The 21,203-nt window shown below is 42.1% G+C and overlaps 4 protein-coding genes across 6 annotated transcripts in view; 2 read left to right on the forward strand and 2 right to left on the reverse strand.

Annotated features, from left to right (window-relative positions):
* fancm (FA complementation group M) overlaps positions 1-2,644 on the reverse strand; it is an 80,101-nt gene extending 77,457 nt beyond the window's left edge. For all 3 annotated transcript variants that reach the window (XM_045723347.2, XM_045723346.2, XM_045723345.2), the window contains exons 1-4: positions 1,843-2,644; positions 1,572-1,744; positions 688-765; positions 266-424 (exon numbers count right to left, since the gene is read on the reverse strand). In XM_045723347.2, the coding sequence (XP_045579303.2) occupies positions 266-424; positions 688-765; positions 1,572-1,744; positions 1,843-2,581 (1,149 nt within the window). In that variant the 5' untranslated portion in view covers positions 2,582-2,644. The remainder of the gene's footprint in view (positions 1-265; positions 425-687; positions 766-1,571; positions 1,745-1,842) is intronic.
* Positions 2,645-2,788: 144 nt separating this feature from the next.
* On the forward strand, positions 2,789-10,101 carry iqcc (IQ motif containing C). Its single transcript, XM_014210093.3, has 5 exons — positions 2,789-2,935; positions 3,697-3,837; positions 8,909-9,131; positions 9,267-9,391; positions 9,520-10,101. Exons 1-5 carry the CDS (start codon positions 2,900-2,902, stop codon positions 9,553-9,555), a joined length of 561 nt encoding a protein of 186 aa, XP_014065568.3. The 5' UTR covers positions 2,789-2,899; the 3' UTR covers positions 9,556-10,101.
* Positions 10,102-10,446: 345 nt separating this feature from the next.
* Positions 10,447-15,565, forward strand: LOC106610651 (doublecortin domain-containing protein 2). Its single transcript, XM_082956546.1, is given in 7 exon segments — positions 10,447-10,962; positions 10,965-11,058; positions 12,560-12,709; positions 13,468-13,602; positions 13,764-13,803; positions 13,916-13,981; positions 14,114-15,565. Coding segments are annotated over 7 exon segments (912 nt in total). The 5' UTR covers positions 10,447-10,721; the 3' UTR covers positions 14,300-15,565.
* Positions 15,566-17,431: 1,866 nt separating this feature from the next.
* On the reverse strand, positions 17,432-21,203 carry tmem234 (transmembrane protein 234). The gene is made up of 5 exons (XM_014210094.3): positions 21,123-21,203; positions 19,544-19,695; positions 19,300-19,366; positions 19,028-19,120; positions 17,432-18,864 (listed from the first exon to the last, which is right to left on the reverse strand). Exons 1-5 carry the CDS (start codon positions 21,133-21,135, stop codon positions 18,752-18,754), a joined length of 438 nt encoding a protein of 145 aa, XP_014065569.1. The 5' UTR covers positions 21,136-21,203; the 3' UTR covers positions 17,432-18,751.

Here is a 21,203-nt window from a genome sequence, read left to right on the forward strand (position 1 = left end):
ATCAGCCAGAAGATGGTGACAGTGCACCAACACAAATATCACATAACCCAGGGTCAAAAGGGAACCAGCCTCAGAGGCCACTCCTTCACCACAAAGTTCAAAAAGCGAACAAAACATAGACATCATTATTGTGTTTTGGAAGGCTCTACAGCTGTCATACAGATAGGAACACTGTTTACCTTTCTAGTTGACATAAGCTACATCACATTTCCAGGAAAACAATCTGTGCCACCAAGTCTGATATGAGAGGATCTTTGGTGCCTACCTGTAGGTAGAGGGCCTGGTGCCCGGCCAGCGACTCCCCCAAGGGAACCACCACCTTCTCCAGGCTGCGCTGGTGGGAGTGGGCCTGGATGTCAGGGCTCTCTTCAGACCGCAGCTCAATGTGGGAGATCAGCAAGTTGGATATGACTTGCTGCACTGACTGCAGAGGAAGACACAGTCAGGCGTGAGTTGATAGATTTCTAGGAAGTAGGCAATTTGGGTGATAATCCTACATAATGTGAATACTATTGAGGTGGAATATCATTTCTGTTCTCTTGTAAATGGTTGAAGTGGTACATCATTACATAATGTCAGTGCATAATGTCACGTTAGTCCATTTAATACCCTTTTGCAAGCATCATAAGGTCAAAATAATAGTGGTAAACATCCTCAGAGTGTTGTGGAAGAGGCTGTGCTGCTCACATTTGTGTCTCCACCTGGCGTGGCGCTGAGTGCCAGGATGCGAAACTGTTGAGTCTGGCTCCCCAACTGTCTCACCACCTGAGGAGAGAAGCAGTGACAACATGCAGAGAATAGCTTTAAGGTGTCACAAAAACAATATCTGAGAAACAACATGGCAGTTTGATTGGGGGTATTTTTCTCACAAGGTCTCTCAAACATGCACCTCTGCTGTTGATAATTATTGCTGCCATCTCACTGCCATCACTAGCACATTAGAGGCTGCTGCCCTGTATACATAGACTTGAAATCACTGGCCACTTTAATAAATGGAACACTAGTCACTTTAATAATGTTTACATATTTTGCATTACCCATCTCGTATGTATATACTGTATCTTAGTCTATGCCACTGACATTGCTCGCCCATATATTTATATACTCTTAATTCTATTCCTTTACTTAGATTTCTGTGTATTGGGTATATGTTGTGCAATTGTTATATATTATTTGTTAGATATTACTGCACTGTCAGAGCTAGAAACACAAGCATTTCGCTACACCCGCAATAACATCTGCTAAACACGTGTATGTGACCAATAACATAGGATTTGATTTGATTTTGAGGACAACAATGAAAATAAGCATCTGGGCTTTATTGTGTTTTCTTGTATGCATGTCATTTTGTCACCGGCTGGACAAGCCTATTACTTTTAATCATCTAAAAAATGATATCAATCAATCAATCAATTCCTCTGGTGGTAACTGGAGCCAGTATCAGTTATAGAACAGTGGTGAAATAGCTTACCTCTGGTCTGTAATGGTCATTCACATAAAATGTAAAGCTCAACACAAACTTTCTCAGTTAAAGCAGAAACATTCTCAGGTATGGTTTAAGTGTTAGATACCTGGCAATAGGCGTGATTCCCCAGTGCCTTGTGAGCCTCGTCAATCACCACACACTTGACGTTCAGCGCGGGGCAGGTGGCTCGAGACAGGTCGTTCACCAATACCTGAGGAGTGAGGAAGAAGATGCGCCTGGACCGCCACAGTTCCTGCCTCTGCTGAGCCTGCGTGCTCCCTGGTGGAAAAAGGAATGGAAATGTCAGACAAGACATGTTTTATAGCCTTGCCGTGGCCCCGTTTAAACACGTTTAAGATACATGCGTGGCAACTTACCTGTCAACTCTGCCATGTGTGTCTGTGGAATACCCATCACTTTGTAGCACGCTTCTATTTGTTGTGCCACCAGCGGTTTTGTTGGTGCCATGAAAACTATCTTTCCAGATGGATACCATCGATAAAAGTTGTACATTACCACAGCAGCAATGAAAGTCTTTCCCAGGCCAGTGGGGAGGCATACCAGCGTATTCTGAAATAAAGCTGCCTCCGATATCTTTAGTTGGTAGTCCCTTATGGGATAGTTGGTGGGGTAGATCCATACCTTTGCAGAGGAGCTGTCAAGGCCAGGGAAGTCTTTGTAATATGTTGATCCACTTGAGCTTATCTGTGTGAGACAAGTGCTCTCAACATTTGTTGTGTGTTCACTATGTTGTCCAAAGTTTCCATCAATTTGCAAAGACTTTTCCGCCTCATAAACAGCAACTACCATTAAATCATCATCATCATCATCATCATCAGCAGCAGCAGCAGCAACCTCCTCGACATCTCTCACCTCGCTGTCTGCTGTGGACCCCTGACCAAATTCACCCCATAGCGTGTTACGTGGCGCCGGGGGCGGCAAAGTTATACCAGTCGCCCTCTTCTGAGTCTTGACTGAGGCTGCGGTGCTGCCCCTGCTGTTTTGGGTTGTTTTTCGTCGTCCGGAAGACTTCTTTACATTATTCGTTTGACTAACCTTTTGCGGAACAGATGCTCCCCACGTCTGGAACAAGGTCATTTGGTTCACACCACTCATTTTCGCGTGTGGCGTTGACAGACGATTATTTTTGGACAGCGGTAACGTTACGAAGCTTGCAAAAATAAGTACTTCCGGGGTCGCTCACATATTTTTCAAAATAAACACAAATAACAACATAAAGCAGACATGATTAATAATAGCGTTGAACATATTAGAAATATAGACGAGTTTCCAACTTATAAGGAGATGTTCATATATATTTTAAATTACACATTTCACGAAGGGACTTTTCATTTTCACCTGACGTGGTTGTGACACCGGAAAAGGAACAAAAGTCGGTTTATTTCCCGCGAACTTTGCCTCGTTACCATAGCAATGGAGGGAAGCGAGTGGATTTTCATACTTTTTCAGGTAAAAGCAAGCAAGCAAGCAAGCAACTAACTAACTAACGTCTCCAAACAAAGACCACTCGTTTGCGTATCCGTGTTGTATTGCTACTATAGCGGCGTGCATTTTGCTTGAAAGCAGCTTCAAAGCTAACTTGAGCTAGTGTTGGCTGGCAGTGGGGACTGAGTGTGGGTGGGAGGCTTAAGTTACTAGCTAACGTTAACGTATACGATGCGTTCTAGCTGCTAGCTAAATACAGTATTGTAGCTTACTACAGTCTCTGTTGCACAGGGTTGTATTCACAAAATGTATGTAGTTAGCTTTTCATGATAGTGTAGATTCCCTGTATGTGAATGTACTCAGCCAAACGGTCTGGACCTTTATGGCACAGTAGGAAAGTGTACTTCAACATGCTCTGCAACATACAGTACAGTAGCCAATTGTTTGTTCATGCCCTAGCTGTACCCTTGCTCTAAAGGTGGGTAGATTATCCCAGAAGTCTCCTTCATTTGATGGAAGTGTTTCATTTGCATTGGGAATAGAGGCTTCTCCGGAGAGGTGGAATAATGTGGTCAATGCCATCCTATATACAACAGCCCCTGCCAATAGGTCTGGAGGGACCTTAATGGCAGAGGTGGTAATGTGCTCTCCCTGTTACTGAAGGGTTGTTGGTTCAAACTTAGCTCTAGTTGTCAATTGCTACACTACTACTAGCTAACAAATTTAACCTCGCCAGGTTTTGTAGCTAACACTAACACAGTGGTCACCTCATCCCTTTCCCACAGGCACACGCTCGTGGATATCTGATGAGAAAGGAGATCAACTGCGCACGTTCAGAGTTTGAGGACATTGTGAGAGATATCGATGGAGAAGTGAACCATTTTGATTGGAAGGGGAACATTATTGCCATTCCTCACTTCAAAGACGTAAGCATTTTAAGGGTTAAAATAAAATGTTATTGGATGTGTACACACATTTTGCAGATGTTATCACGGGTGTAGCGAAATGCTTACAGTGCATTCGGAAAGTATTCAGGCCCCTTTACTTTTCCCACATTTTCTTAGTTTGCTCAGTTTGGCCAAAGAGTCTTGGTAGTTCCAAACTTTTTCCATTTAAGAATGATGGAGGCCACTATGTTCTTGGGGACCTTCAATGCTGCATACATTTTTTGGTACCCTTCCCCAGATCTGTGCCTCGACACAATCCTGTCTCAGCGCTCTACGGACAATTCCTTCGACCTCATGGCTTTTTTTGCTCAGACAAAGACTGTCAACTGTGGGACCTTATATAGACAGGTGTGTGACTTTCCAAATCATGTCCAATCAATTGAATTTACCACAGGTGGACTCCAGTCAACTTGTAGAAACATCTCAAGGATGATCAATGGAAACAGAATGCACCTTTCGGGTCTCATAGCAAAGGGTCAGAATACTTATGTAAATAAGGTATTGCAGTGTTTTATTTGCAAAAATGTCTAAACCTGATTATGCTTTGTTATTGTGTGTAGATTGATGAGATTTTGTCTTTTTATATAATCTATTCCAGAATAAGGCTGTAACATAACAAAATGTGGAAAAAGTCAAGGGGTCTGAATACCTTCCGACTGCACTGTATCTTCAACAGTGCAGTAAAAACGAACAATACACAAACAAAGGCAACTTAGAAATATTAGAATGAGCAATGTCAGTCTGGAATGTAAATATATATGTACACTACCGGTCAAAAGTTTTAGAACGCCTACACATTCAAGGGCTTTTCTTTATTATTACTATTTTCTACATTGTAGAATAATAGGGAATATATCAAAACTTTGACATAACACATATGGAATCATGTAGTAAACAAAAAAAGTGTATTTGAGATTTTTCAAAGTAGCCACCCTTTGCCTTGATGACTGCTTTGCACACTCTTGGTATTAACTCAACCAGCTCATGAGGAATGCTTTTCTAACAGTCTTGAAGGAGTTCCCACATATGCTGAGCACTTGTTGGCTGCTTTTCCTTCACTCTGCGGTCCAAATCATCCCAAACTATCTCAATTGGATTGGGGTCGGGTGATTGTGGAGGCCAGGTCATCTGATGCAGCACTCCATCACTCTTCTTCTTGGTCAAATAGCCCTTACACAGCCGGAGGTGTGTTGGGTCATTCTCCAGTTTTTTTGTACGTTTTTTTTCACCTTTATTTAACCAGGTAGGCTAGTTGAGAACAAGTTCTCATTTGCAACTGCGACCTGGCCAAGATAAAGCATAGCAGTTAGACACATACAACACAGAGTTACACATGGAATGAACAAAACATACAGTCAATAATACAGAAGAAGAAGAAAAAGAAAACAAAGTCTATATACAGTGAGTGCAAATTAGGTAAAATAAGGGAATTAAGGCAATAAATAGGCCATGGTGGCAAAGTAATTACAGTATGGCAATTAAACACTGGAATGGTAGATGTGCAAAAGATGAAATGTGCAAGTAGAGATACTGGGGTGCAAAAGGAGCAGAATAAATAAATAAATACAGTATGGGGATGAGGTAGATGGGCTGTATACAGATGGGCTATGTACAGGTGCAGTGATCTGTGAGCTGCTCTGACAGCTGGTGCTTAAAGCTAGTGAGGGAGATGGGAATCTCCAGCTTCAGAGATTTTTGCAGTTCATTTCAGTCATTGGCAGCAGAGAACTGGAAGGAAAGGTGACCAAAGGAGGAATTGGCTTTGGGGGTGACCAGTGAGATATACCTGCTGGAGCGCGTGCTACGAGTGGGTGCTGCTATGGTGACCAGCGAGCTGAGATAAGGCGGGGCTTTACCTAGCAGAGACTTGTAGATAACCTGTAGCCAGTGGGTTTGGCGACGAGTATGACGTGAGGGCCAGCTAACAAGAGCATATAGGTCGCAGTGGTGGGTAGTGTATGGGGCTTTGGTGACAAAACGGATGGCACTGTGATAGACTGCATCCAGTTTGTTGAGTAGAGTGTTGGAGGCTATTTTATAGATGACATTGCCGAAGTCGAGGATCAGTAGGATGGTCAGTTTTCCGAGGGTATGTTTGGCAGCATGAGTGAAGGATGCTTTGTTGCGAAATAGGAAGCCGATTCTAGATTTAATTTTGGATTGGAGATGCTTAATATGAGTCAGGAAGGAGAGTTTACAGTCTAGCCAGACACCCAGGTATTTGTAGTTATCCACGTAGTCTAAGTCAGAGCCGTCCAGAGTAGTGATGCTGGATGGGCGGGCAGGTGCGGGCAATGATCGGTTGAATAGCATGCATTTAGTTTTATTTGCGTTTAAGAGCAGTTGGAGGCCACGGAAGGAGAGTTGTATGGCATTGAAGCTCGTCTGGAGGTTAGTTAACACAGTGTCCAAAGAAGGGCCAGAAGTATACAGAATGGTGTCGTCTGCGTAGAGGTGGATCACAGAATCACCAGCAGCAAGAGCGACATCATTGATGTATACAGAGAAGAGAGTCGGCCCAAGAATTGAACCCTGTGGCACCCCCATAGAGACTGCCAGAGGTCCGGACAACAGGCCCTTCGATTTGACACACTGAACTCTATCAGAGAAGTAGTTGGTGAACCAGGCGAGACAATCATTTGAGAAACCAAGGATAGTCCCACTTAGCTCAAACCAGATGGGATGGCGTATTGCTGCAGAATGCTGTGGTAGCCATGCTGGTTAAGTGAGCCTTGAATGATTTATTTCAGCTTTTATTTCTTTCATCACATTCCCAGTGGGTCAGAAGTTTACATACACTCAATTAGTATTTGGTAGCATTGCCTTTAAATTGTTTAACTTGGGTCAAACGTTTTGGGTAGCCTTCCACAAGCTTCCCACGATAAGTTGGGTGAATTTTGGCCCATTCCTCCTGACAGAGCTGGTATAACTGAGTCAGGTTTGTAGGCCTCCTTGCCCGCACACGCTTTTTCAGTTCTGCCCACAAATTTTCTATAGGATTGAGGTCAGGGCTTTGTGATGGCCACTCCAATACCTTGACTTTGTTGTCCTTAAGCCATTTTGCCACAACTTTAGAAGTATGCTTGGGGTCATTGTCCATTTGAAAGACCCATTTGCGACCAAGCTTTAACTTCCTGACTGATGTCTTGAGATGTTGCTTCAATATATCCACATAATTTTCCATCCTCATGATGCCATCAATTTTGTGAAGTGTACCAGTCCTTCCTGCAGCAAAGCACCCCCACAACATGATGCTTCATGGTTGAGATGGTGTTCTTCGGCTTGCAAGCCTCCCCCTTTTTCCTCTAAACATAACGATGGTCATTATGGCCAAACAGTTGTATTTTTGTTTCATCAGACCAGAGGACATTTCTCCAAAAAGTACCATCTTTGTCCCCATGTGCAGTTGCAAACTGTAGTCTGGCTTTTTTATGGCGGTTTTGGAGCAGTGGCTTCTTCCTTGCTGAGCGGCCTTTCAGGTTATGTCGATATAGGACTCGTTTTATTGTGGATATAGATACTTTTGTACCGGGTTCCTCCAGCATCTTCACAAAGTCCTTTGCTGCTGTTCTGGAATTGATTTGCACTTTTCACATCAAAGAACATTCATCTCTAGGAGACAGAACGTGTCTCCTTCCTGAGCGGTATGACGGCTGCGTGGTCCCATGGTGTTTATACTTGCGTACTATTGTATGTACAGATGGACGTGGTACCTTCAGGCGTTTAGAAATTGCTCCCAAGGATGAACCAGACTTGTGGAGGTCTACAATTTATTTTCTGAGGCCCTGGCTGATTTCTTTTGATTTTCACATGATGTCAAGCAAGAGGCACTGAGTTTGAAGGTAGGCCTTGAAATACATCCACAGGTACACCTCCAATTGACTCAAATGATGTCAATTAGCCTATCAGAAGCTTCAAAAGCCATGACGTAATTTTCTGGAATTTTCCAAGCTGTTTAAAGGCACAGTCAACTTAGTGTATGTAAACTTCTGACCCACTGGAATTGTGATACAGTGAAATAATCTGTCTGTAAACAATTGTTGGAAAATATTACTTGTGTCATGCACAAAGTAGATGTCCTAACCAACTTGCCAAAACTATAGTTTGTTAAAACAAGAAATTTGTGGAGTGGTTGAAAAACGAGTTTTAATGACTCCAACCTAAGTGTATGTAAACTTCCGACTTCAACTGTACCTTCCTCCTGCAGATAACCATTATCTTCTGGTGTAGCCCTAAGCACTCAATATTTCAATAGGATCCCTGATATAATGTAAACGTTATAAATTACCCTCTCTCCCTCAGTGACATGACTAAGTATATATCATATTCTCAGAACCCAACAAGGCAAAGCGTGGCTATTTGAAGAATCAAATCTAAAATATATTTTGATTTGTTCAACACTGTTTTGGTTACTACATGAATCCATATGTGTTATTTCATAGGTTTGATGTCTTCACTGTTATTCTACAATGTAGAAAATAGTAAAATTAAAGAAAAACCCTTGAATGAGTAGGTGTTCTAAAACTTATATGATGGTGTGTGTGTGTGTGTGTGTGTGTATAGACATTATGGAGTGACAGTATATGAATAGAAAAGCTGTGTACAGCAGTAGTTATATAGGTTGAGCCTTCACTAGAATACAGTGTATATACATGTGAAGTGGGTAAGAAAATATATAAACATTGTTAAAGTGACCAGTGTTCAATGACTATGTACATAGGGCAGCAGTCTCTAAGGTGCAGGGCTGAGTTCCGGATGGTAGCCTGACTAAAGTTCAGGGCCGGGTACTGGGTGGAGGCCGGCTAGTGGTGACTATTTAAGTCTGGTGGCCTGGAAATAGAAGCTGTTTTTCATCCTCTCGACCCCAGCTTTGATGCAGCTTTGATGCACCTGTACTGTCTCCACCTTCTGGTAGCGTGGTGAACAAACCATGGCTAGGGTGGCTGAGGTCCTTGATGAGTTTGCCATTCTCTCGAAGACTCTGAGTTCTGCTTGTCATTTTCTGCACAGTTTGTGTATCTAACAAATGTTATTGTACTCTACCATACAGGATGGCCCATCTGGTATCTTCACCAAAAAACATGCGGAAGAAGCACCAGACGGGGGAAGCCATCCTCTGGAGCAGCCAGGGGAGAGAGAAGGGGCACAGCTTATGTCTGATAGGCTAGAACCAGAGAGAGATGACCCCTACAGCCATGGACAGGCATCCATCTCCAGGGGCTCCTCCAGTCCTTCTTCTTGTCCACCTGGGGGTGAGGGGGAGACTCAGAAAGGTAAGGTGTGCGTGGGTCAAATAAAAGTTTAGTATGTGTGAATCCAAATATGCTTGTTTTTTAGAGACTTTATACTCATTGTTTTTAGGGCATGTAAGTTAATGACTTGCTCTGAACGTGTCTGCCTTTTCCCAGGTTCCCAGCAGTGGTGTAGTCTGGCCCAGGACGAGCCCCATACCCCTGAAGCCTTGCAGCTACACAGGAACACTTTGGCCATGGAGATGCTATGGCTTCAACAAGCTATTGCCAGCCGTAAAAAAGTGAAAGCCGTTTTCTCAAATGTTATGTCATTGTCACATTGTTTTCATTGATTTGTGTTGAAGAATAAGACCAATATTCAATGCAAGGTTAACAATTACATTATCTTTCTCTTCTCTCTCTCTCTCAGTACCTGTCACTGAAAGAGAGACTGAATATTTCCTAATGGCAGAGGACCAAGGAGAGGCTGTTTCTCTAAACTGGACATTGATCTGAAGGACTGAATCTTTCCCCATGTTGATAAATGAAATTATGTTACGATATATAAATAATCATATACCAAATAAATGAATCTAGCTATCCCACACTGGGAGGGGTATAATTAAATGTATACTTTTTAGGGGGGGTATTTATTCAAGATGTGTATGAGTGGCACAGAGTGAATGTTTGGGGAAAACATATTATGAATAACGTTTATGTTTGTAACTATCCAGTGATGACGTGGTCAAATATATTATAGCTATGTTTTTTTAAATAATAATACTTATGTTGTTGCTGTCAGTGCTATATGTGATGTTTCTTCACGTCACTGCTATCGTCTTCATCGTTCCATATAACTATGGTGATCTCCATTGTTTTCAAATAAGTTATGGGAGAGATTCAAGGGAATTCCTGCTGCCTTTAGTTTATCTCAGGTGATCCACACAAGCTCGTATTTCCCATTGAGACCACATACTCAATACAATCATTAAAGTGCAGTTATACAATTCAACATACTGTTCTTGTTTGTGTGGATATCGACTACACAAAAGCTGCTTTCTAGACAGCCCATAAAAGGTCAAGCAAGGGAGAATGTTTGAAATGGATGAATGGGAAAAGGTATTCCAACTCCCTCAAGTCAACTCCCAGAGCCTAACCTATTGTAGAGGGGTTATCCCTGAGCTTTAACTACTGTTTCCGTTGTACATACTACAGAACTAGCATTAGGCTTCACTTGTGAATTTGACCATGTCAGTTCAACAGGTTTTTGTATTTTTTTTTTTTTAAGATGATGCATAGGTTTATGGTTTGTCTTATTTATGCAGCTTACAACACTGTCCCCTTGCTCTCTCTCTGACTATTGCTCCTGCACTCTCCCTCTTCTTGTCATTCGTTGCTGCTGATGGTTTTGCCAACAAAGCCAGTCATTGCTGGCCCTGCTGCCATGGCAACCAGGGAATACTCACAGCCGCCAGAGGTGTGTGTGTGTGTGTGTGTGAGAGAGAGAGAGCAGAGAAAGCGGGAGAGTCCAGAGCTGTGAGAGACCACCACACAGAACACAACAACAGAAGTGGGTCTCACCTTCTAATTCAAACATTTCGACACTCTTCTAGCCTTCTAAGGTTTGAGTGTATGAGAGGTGGTGTGTTAGACCCAGAGCAGACGGGGACAAAGACAGCATCTGGTGAAATGGCTTCTAGTGTGTCAGCAACTCTCCTCCTGCCTCCGGTCAAGAGCGTGATGGTCTACAGGAACGGTGACTCCTACTCTGGCAGGAGGTTCGTGGTCAACCATCGACAGGTGGCCACCATGGAGGCATTCCTCAATGACATGACCCACTGCATCCAGGCTCTGCTAGCCGTGAGGACCCTGTACACCCCCGTCAGGGACACCGGGTCAGGGAGCTGCATGACCTCCAGACCGGGGCCAAGTACGTAGCTGCAGGCTTTGAGAGGTTCAAGAAGCTGGAGTGAGTAGTAGTCTACCAGGCAGAATTATGAATTCTCTAGAAATTGTCTTAATTCTACACCTGTATGTTCAATGGCATTGGTCAATTTATTCATGTCTACCATGACGTGTGTAAATGTCTAGATACAGTAGGTTACATTATTTTGTGAAAATGTTACGTTTCCTATGAGATGTATGCATTGTGTGCCTAATACACATGAAGCTAGTAAACCATTATGCAAATATTTTATACAGACATGGGTCAAGCGTTCTATGTCTCATTGACGTTGGTGATGACGTGTGAACCCTTAACACGTCTCTTGGTTTTTCCATACAGTTATTTGAACACAGGGCTGTAGAAGCAGTCTGTACCCAGAGAAGGAGCACAGGTTAGGTTCAATATGGTTTTCTGTGTGTGGCGGCTCTCTGTCGGGTCCATTACTCATTAATCCATGCCTAACCCATCTCGGACTCGCCACTGGAACGCTCCGAGGGGGATGGTCACACTAACACGCCCACTCAAATCAGGTGGATCTGAACCGGTCCCAAGACGAATAGGGAAATAAGCACCATAATAACATCAATGTTCTGTGCTGTATTCAAGCTGTCACCCAGTGTCTTAGGTAATTGTTGGCCCATTTCAATAGCTCTCTTTATCATCAGATGCATTCATATATCAAAGGAGGATAGATCTTGATGAGGTAATATTATGCAAAGGACTCTCGGACGTGTCACGGATGCTTGTCATACAAGGCCATTTCAAGCGTAGCATCTCAATAGCCATTCGCACAATGGAAAGTGCTTGCTTTTTATTCAGTCCAATTGGTTGGATAGCAAGATATGAATGTATTTCATTTTTAGCTGTGGAGTGTGTACTGCTTTGGAGCAATATCGTACTCCTAAAAATAATATAAATCTCCATTATCTGACTGGGACCAGAAAGGCCACCATAACATGCCCGTCAGCATTCTTTCTTTACACCACTGAGTTAATATGAAACAGTAGAAAGGGAATTGTGTGACACTTGGGTTGGCACAGATGTTGTTTTGCCACTGTGTTATCAGGGCTCTGAACATGCCCGGGCAGGCCTGATACCCAGCCTACAGATGTAGGATCTTAGTTTGAGCCAGTTTGCTGCAGCAGGTAAATAATCCTGCAGTAACAGGAAATGTGAATTAGCATGTGGGTTATAATTCATGGCCATTTTTATTGGGATTGATACATTTTTCATTAGGGCAAATCAAGTCTGAAATTTCAAAGTGGAAATGACAAACTTTTTAAAACCCAAATAAACTACAAGTTTGCATTTCCTGCTGTGCCGCAACAAAAGAGTAATCAAATTAAGATCCTACATCTGTACGCAGCCCCTCACTGGCAGCCCCCCCATGCCTACCGCTTGGTTTAAATACAACAACAATGTTGCATAGTATCAAAGTGGAAACACTGTAGAAACATTATCTGTCTGTGGCTAGGTTTAGTTTGAAGTATTGATTTATTGTTATATTATGTGGTCAGAAACAATGAGTGATACTAACAGGGCTTGCCTCCATAGCCTCTGGACCTAATAGCTTGCCATTCCGGTTCATCATTCCCAGGACCTGGCAGCGAGACCTGGATCAGATCCTCGGTCTAATCACAGAGAAGGCCAATTTACGCACTGGAGCCGTGCGCAGGTCAGACCCAAACGCGCACACACACCACACATACTCATACAGGCACACAAACGCACGCATAGAAACACACTGTGAGACTGATCACATAGGACAACACAGCTGTCACACCCTCACAGCATGTTTGACCTATTACAGGTAATGGCAGTCTAATGACCTAATGGTACACAGATAACAGTCTCTCCAGGGCAGGCTCCAGGCATAAGCGACATAGGAGGTCGCCAGGGGGCCCACAACAGCAAAAACATATATAAAAAATAGGAACGAAGTCAGGGTCTCAACTTACTGTTAAGAGTTAGAATAGTAGAATACACAAGGTGGAATTTCAAAATTTGGTTCCGCTTCAGCAGGTTTTCTCTTGTTATGTCAGTCACTGACCGTCAGTTAATTAGCCATGTCAGCTAACAATTAGCAATGTCAGCTAAGTAAAACATAAAAAATATGTCTCTCTGCCCCATGGCAAAATGAGTAGAAATGCATGAAATGTGTTATAAAAAATTGCTTAACGTCTCTCCGCCCCGATGGCAAAATGTGTAGATTTACATAAATTAAAACTGCAACATTTCTCTACTCCCCATGGCAAAATGGGTAGAATTGCAGGAAATTAAGTTTACAATCTTTCATTTTTCTCTCCGTCGTCAAGAGAGGGGACAGATTCTTTGTTGTTGCCGCCAACCAAATCTCACTTAGGGCCACCAAAAGGCTAAAGGCTCTCTGACCCCATTAGTGACCCCCTGACCGTTGACCCTGCTACCTCTTAGGCTGTGCACTCTAGAGGGTGTGACCGTGTCCAGTGCAGATGAGCTGGAGAGTGGCCAGTACTACGTGGCAGTGGGAGCAGAGAGGTTCAATAAGCTTCCCTACGTGGAGCTGTTGGTTCCTAAAGCCACTGAGAGGTATAGATGGAATTATCATGTGTACAGAAATTTTAGAGAATCTGACAATAGAACAGCTTTTAGACAGACAAGACTAAAGACTAGTGTGTGTATTTTATTCTAAATAAAATAAAATATTGAATTCTATATTATGTGAATTTAAATTTTCCATTATTTTCCAGAATTTACCCTGGAATTAGAAGGCTGTCAAGGAGATATGAGGTAAGCTACTTCGTGCGTATCATCTACTGATTCATATTTTATATTTATTTTGTCTGTAGGACAATTGAGCGTGGTAATAAAGGTACACACTGTCTCCCTTTGTCTTGCTCAGGGCAGGAAGGCAGCCAGGGGCCCTGAGGACAGATACAGTGACTCTGCTCTCTTGGACTCTCCAGAGGTACAGTCAAAACACTGTAGCAAAAATGTAGCGAAAATTTGCTTTTCTTATAAGTCCAGGTAGTCCCGCCCTGTTTGTCTGTTTTCTTCTATTTGGTGTCTAATGAACACGACTCTGATGTTGTGGTTCCAGTCGGACGGACGGAGGGTGAAGTCAACGGGGGACGAAGTAAGGAAGACGGCACTCCCAGCCATCCAAAAGAGACCAAAGAAGGAGGTGAGCGCTATCTTCTACGCCAGACCAGTGAGGAACATGCAAGAAATTGCCAAGAAACTGAAGATCTCATATAACAAGAAAAACAGTGCAAACTGGCTCTAACCAGAATAGAAAGAAGAGTGGGTTGCCCCGGTGCACAATTGAGTAAAAGGACAAGTGCTCAACTGGCAGCTTCATTAAATAGTACCCGCAAAACACCAGTCTCAACTTCAACAGTGAAGAGGCGACTCCGGGATGCTGGCCTTCTAGGCAGAGTTCCTCTGTCCAGTGTCTGTGTTCTTTTGCCCATCTTAATCTTTTATTTTTATTGGCCAGTCTGAGATATGGCTTTTTCTTTGCAACTCTGCCTAGAAGGCCAACATCCCGGAGTCGCCTCTTCGGCATTGAGACTGGGGTTTTGCGGGTACTATTTAATGAAGCTGCCAGTTGACGACTTGTGAGGCGTCTGTTTCTCAAACTAGACACTCTAATGTACTTTTCCTCTTGCTCAGTTGTGCACCGGGGCCTCTCACTCCTATTCTGATTAGAGCCAGTTTGCGCTGTTCTGTGAAGGGAGTAGTACACAGCGTTGTACGAGATCTTCAGTTTCTTGGCAATTTATCGCATGGAAGAGCCTTCATTTCTCAGATCAAGAATAGACTGACGAGTTTCAGAAGAAAGTGCTTTGTTTCTGGCCATTTTGAGCCTGTAATCGAACCCACAAATGCTGATAATCCAGATACTCAACTAGTCTTAAGAAGGCCAGTTGTATTACTTCTTTAATCAGCACTACAGTTTTCAGTTGTGCTAACATAATTGCAAAAGGATTTTCTAATGATCAATTAGCCTTTTAAAATGAAACTTGGATTAGCTAACACCATTGTAACACAGGAGTGATGGTTGCTGATAATGAGCCTTTGTACGCCTATGTAGATATTCCATAAAAAATCTGCCATTTCCAGCTACAATAGTCATTTACAACATTAACAATGTCTACACTGTATTTTTGATGAATTTGATGTTATTTTAATGAACAAAAAACGTGCTTTTCTTTCAAAAACAAGGACAATTCTAAGTGACCCCCAACTTTTGAACGGTAGTGTATGTATTTTCAACATCTTGTGCTCATAGGGATAAAAGTAAGTCTTTGTTAAATGCATGTTTATTCACGCCTGGTTGTATGGTTGTTGTTAGTGTGAAAGGATTGAGACTACAAGAGGTTCTTTGTATTTTTCTCCTCTAGATTTTGACCAAAGCTACGTGTAAGTAAGAAGTTATGTGAAAAAGATCCCCCTCCCTTCCCAAAAGACCCAGACAAGGTGTGTCTGGTCAATGAACATCACTAATGACTTGGCAAATCATTCTCAACATTGTTACCCAACTGTTACCTAATTTATTTATTTATATATATATATATATATATATATATATATATATATATATATATATATATACACACACAGTTGAAGTCGGAAGTTTACATTAAATCTTGTTTTTCAACCACTCCACAAATTTCTTGTTAACAAACTATTGTTTTGGCAGGTCGGTTAGGACGCCTACTTTGTGCATGACACAAGTCATTTTCCCAACAATTGTTACAGACCGATTATTTCACTGTATCACATTTCCAGTGGGTCAGAAGTTTACATACACTAAATTGACTGTGCCTTTAAACAGCTTGGAAAATTCCAGAAAATGATGTCATGGCTTTAGAAGCTTCTAATAGGCTAATTGACATAGTTTGAGTCAATATGAGGTGTACCTGTGGATGTACTTCACAGCCTACCTTCAAACTCAGTGCCTCTGCTTGACATCATGGGAAAATCAAAAGAAATCAGCCAAGACCTCAGAAAAAAAATTGGAGACAAGTCTGGTTCATCCTTGGGAGCAATTTCCAAACGCCTGACGGTACCACGTTCATCTGTACAAACAATAGTACGCAGGAAGGAGACTCGTTCTGTCTCCTAGAGATGAACGTACTTGGGTGTGAAAAGTGCAAATCAATCCCAGAACAACAGCAAAGGACCTTGTGAAGATGCTGGAAGAAACTGTTGCAAAAGTATCTATATCCACAGTAAAACGAGTCCTATATCGACATAACCTGAAAGGCCACTCAGCAAGGAAGAAGCCACTGCTCCAAAACCGGCATAAAAAGCCAGACTACGGTTTGCAACTGCACATGGGGACAAAAATCGTACTTTTTGGAGAAATGTCCCCCGGCTCACTCGGGATACGTCAGAGTCGGTACAGCCACCTGGTTAATTCACGCATCGCGCCGACAGAAACAAACATCTCTCTGGTAAGAAGAAGGGCGGGGGTGTATGCCTTATGATTAACGAGACGTGGTGTGATCATAACAACATACAGGAACTCAAGTCCTTTTGTTGTGCTGATTTAAAGAAGCAATAAAACTGGCCTTCTTTAGACTAGTTGAGTATCTGGAGCATCAGCATTTGTGGGTTAGATTACAGGCTCAAAATGGCAAGAAACAAAGAATTTTCTTCTGAAACTCGTCAGTCTATAACTGTTATTTGAAATGAAGGCTATTCCATGCGAGAAATTGACAAGAAACTGATGATCTCGTGCAACGCTATGTACTACTCTCTTCACAAAACAGCCAAACTGGCTCTAACCAGAATAGAAATAGGAGTGGGAGGCTCCGGTGCACAAGTACATTTAGATTGTCTAGTTTGAGAAACAGACGCCTCACAAGTCCTCAACTAGCAGCTTCAATAAATAGTACCCGCAAAACACCATTCTCAACGTCAACAGCGAAGAGGCGACTCCGGGATGCTGGCCTTCTAGGCAGAGTTGCAAATTAAAAGCCATATCTCAGACTGGCCAATAAAAAGAAAAGATTAAGATGGGCAAAAGAACACACAGCCTAGAAGGCCAGCATCCCGGAATCGCCTCTTCACTGTTGAGACTGGTGTTTTGTGGGTACTATTTAATGAAGCTGCCAGTTGAGGACTTGTGAGGCGTCTGTTTCTCAAACTAGACACACTAATGTACTTGTCCTCTTGCTCAGTTGTGCACCAAGGCCTCCCACTCTATTCTGGTTAGAGCCAGTTTGCGCTGTTCTGTGAAGAGAGTAGTACACAGCGTTGTACGAGATCTTCAGTTTCTTGGCAATTTCTCTCATGGAATAGCCTTAATTTCTCAGAACAAGAATAGACTGACGAGTTTCAGAAGAAAGTGCTTTGTTTCTGGCCATTTTGAGCCTGTAATCGAACCCACAAATGCTGATCCTCCAGATACTCAACTAACCACTTTTATTGCTTCTTTAAACAGAACAACAGTTTTCAGCTGTGCTAACAATGGTAAAAGGGTTTTCTAATGACCCATTAGCTAATCTAAATGTATCATTTTAAAAGGCTAACACAACGTGCCATTGGAACACAGGAGTGATGGTTGCTGATAATTGGCCTCTGTACGCCTATGTATATATTCCATAAAAAAAAATATTTGCCGTTTCCTGCTACAATAGTCATTTACAACATTAACAATGTATTTCTGATCAATTTGATGTTATTTTAATGGACAGAAAATGTGCTTTAAAAAAATTGTGTATAAAAAAAAATTCAAGTGACCCCAAACTTTTGAACGGTAGTGTACATTTAATGTAAAGAATTCCTCTTCATCAAAATAAACGTGGAAATATACAATATGAAATATTTTATCTTACAAAAACAGCAATGTCCTCTGATTGTACCGTATAAGCATTTTGGGTTAAATGCCATTATTTCTGAATAAAAAGTGCAATAAAACAGGAAACAGACTACAGTTTTTCCCCACTCAACATATCACCTTGCATGGAACGCCTTTGTAGTTTCATATCAAAATAAGTTACATTAAGACATTACAATGTAATAACGGTTTCTCTGACCTTGGTATACAGTAGCAGCACTGTGATTAAAACTCTAGTTAGTCTATTTTCAACACTAACACATTGACTGTGGTCTTCTATAGGCCTATAGCCTAGTGTTTCTATCGGCAGTATTCACACAACATGGCAGCAAAGTGGCAAGAATGGCTGGTTCGGCATTAACTAGATAGGCAATAAATCTGGACCCCGGCTGCAATAAACCCTACTTGAACTCTGTCACAGTTGTTATAAGGTGTGGGAGCCACAACATTGTGCTTGAGTTCCCACTATGCTCATTTGCATTCTCTTCTACATATTGTCCAATCACTCTGTTGCCTGGCTGGTATAAGTCAGGATTGTGTCCAGTAGGGAGAAAACGTTTTGAAACAGGGAATGGGGAGGTAGCTTACTACTTGAACTTGTCCAATAAGAAGCGCTCATTTTCATTACCTGTTACAAAATGTTGTGTTCTACAGCGATATGCTTTGATCTTTTTGGATAGCCTAAACACCGCTGTAGTTGAAATATGTTATGTAGCATAAAGTCACTTCTATTGAAGACATAACTAAGCCTATAGAAAGTACCCTAGACAAGAAACAATAACTTGAACTAGTTGGTATGTGATAGAACATTTTAAAATGTGTCCAGTCATCTTTTTTAGAGCGAGACCCATAGAGATATACAGTACTGTGCTGATACAGTATCTATTTCTATGGTGAGACCTTTGTGCCATTCTGCTGCCCCTTGCTCTCAGTCTCACTGATGGAGCTCACTATGCATAGAGTGATGCCCACCATGGTGAGGACCATTCCTCCAACAGCTCCTGCAACAAACAAACACACAGAGACAGCGTGTGGAAAAATTAGACAATTCTCAATGCAATGTGTGCTAAGGCTAACCAAACAGCCCAGAGAGCGATGGCAATGTTGTAGAATGTGTGCCATTATGTTTGGAGAGTGGTGACATCATAACCACACAACACTTACTTTTCCCTCCAAACTCCTCCCCGAGCAGCTTCCCAGTGAGCATGGTGAAGAGGAAGGTGAGGGAGTTGGCCACGGGCACAGCCAGAGACAGATCTGTATGAGGGGAGGAGGGGGGGAAAAAAGGGTGAGGAAGAAAAATCTGCATCTAGGGGCAACTTCAATCATGTGATTTGGAGATAAGAGAAACCTGAGGAGGATGAGATTGTGAGCAGTCGATGTGTAAAATAGTCATACTGTAGTTCAACATGTCTTAGTTGTAAGATGTAGCTAACCTGTGGTGGCAAGAGTGAAGTAGTACACCAAGGACCCACTCTGATTCAGTAGGAATGGTATCAGGTACTGCAAATGTAAAGGGACACGTTGTTATAGGCTACATCTGCTATAAATAACAGGAAAAGCATGGAAAGTGTATTTGCATCAATTAAGAATTACATACATGGTTACTATGAGCTAATGGTACGATAGGCCTAAATGGAAAAAGTTTTAGTCCCTCTCCAAATGCAAGTGTCAATTTACCTTGATGTTTAAAAACAGGAACTTAACCTCTGCCAGGAACTGAAGAAACTTGTTATCCTTTTTCACATGTTCAATCCCCTCTGTGCCTCTCTTCAGAAATGGGTTGGTGCAGCCCCACAGCACAGCTACCAGCAGGAGGCATAGTACCTCCACTAGAAATGAAATGTCTGTCAATCATCTGTCTTGATTAAATTGGATTCAAACTGTTAATTATAAGTTTATGATAAACACAATTTCAGTTGATAATCGTACTCATGTTTGACAAACAACAATGCCTATGTGCACTGCCAACAACCACTCAATTATTATATTTGTCTTGTCATCTAAAACCCTCACAAACTTTTACAGATGCACAATTGAAAGCATCCTGTCAGGCTGTATCACCGCCTGGTACGTCAACTGTACCGTCCGCAACTGCAAGGCTCGCCAGAGGGTGGTGCGTTCTGCCCAACGCATTACCAGGGGCAAACTACCCGCCTTCCAGGACACCTACAGCACCTGATGTCACAGGAAGGCCAAAAAGATCATCAAGGACATTAACCACCCGAGCCACTGCCTGTTCACCCTGCTATCATCCAGAAGGTGATGTCAGTACAGGTGCATCAAAGCTGGGGACCGAAAGACGGCTTCTATCTCAAGGGCATCAGATTGTTAAACAGCCATCACTAGCACATTAGAGGCTGCTGCCTATAGGCCGTCTAGAAATCACTGGCCACTTTAAGGAATGGAACACTAGTAACTTTAATAAGGTGTACATATCTGGCATTACTCATCTCATATGTACATACTATTCTACGGTATCTTAGTCACTTAATGTTTACATATCTGGCATTACTCATCTCATATGTCTATACTATTCTACAGTATCTCATTCACTTAATAATGTTTACATATCTTGCGTTACTCATCTCATATACTGTATTCTATACTTCTATCTTAGTCCATTCCATTCCGCTCTGACATCGCTCTTCCAAATGTATATAGTCTTAATTCATTCCTACTTAGATTTGTGTGTAGAGGGTATATGTTGTGTAATTTGTTAGATATTACTGCACTGTCGAGCTAGATGCACAAGCATTTCGCTACACCCGCAATAACATCTGCTAATCACGTGTATGTGACCAAAAACATGGATTTGATATTATGGCCAGAAAAGTGAGAGTACAAAAAGATAAAGCTCTCTAGCTTATGACATTTGCTCAAGATGTATTTTACACAACAGGTGTTACACATACATATTTCCCCACGGTCTGTTGAACTGTTCAAAACGTGTGAATTTAACGATCATGTAAATATATTCAAACTCTTTTATACATTGAAAGCTAGCTACAAGTTACTAACTTTTGACTTCCCCTTAGCTAGTTAATGCTACCCGGAAGCTGCCCAGCAAAGCCCTCGCTAACGCTAATTCGTTTTCTCTTGTAATCACAGTTATCGGCTTCAACCTTAGTAAATAATCAATCCAGCAAGCTCGGTTTCATTGTGTGACTAATACAATAAATAAGGACTGTTAGAGAGCAACGTGTAAGTATATAGCTACGCTAGTATACCCGATTTACTAGCTAGCTACTGTACTTACCCACGGACACCATTGTTAAACACGAGTACTGAGTCGCATTCAAGTCACCTACGGTAAACAGTTCTACAACGTTGGCTGGAC

Source organism: Salmo salar, chromosome 09, assembly GCF_965601325.2.
Source record: "Salmo salar chromosome 09, fSalSal1, whole genome shotgun sequence".
Classification (NCBI taxonomy): domain Eukaryota; kingdom Metazoa; phylum Chordata; class Actinopteri; order Salmoniformes; family Salmonidae; genus Salmo; species Salmo salar.

Bases quoted from the DNA above. Each gene is read 5' to 3' on its own strand.
- iqcc (XM_014210093.3), top strand. From the start codon at position 2,900: ATGGAGGGAAGCGAGTGGATTTTCATACTTTTTCAG. The intron at 2,936-3,696 runs GTAAAAGCAAGC...CCTTTCCCACAG, and splicing joins GGATTTTCATACTTTTTCAG to GCACACGCTCGTGGATATCT. The intron at 3,838-8,908 runs GTAAGCATTTTA...TCTACCATACAG, and splicing joins CCATTCCTCACTTCAAAGAC to GATGGCCCATCTGGTATCTT.
- tmem234 (XM_014210094.3), bottom strand. The intron at 19,121-19,299 runs GTTAGCTACATC...CCCCTCATACAG, and splicing joins CTTCACTCTTGCCACCACAG to ATCTGTCTCTGGCTGTGCCC. The intron at 18,865-19,027 runs GTAAGTGTTGTG...TGTTTGTTGCAG, and splicing joins GGAGGAGTTTGGAGGGAAAA to GAGCTGTTGGAGGAATGGTC.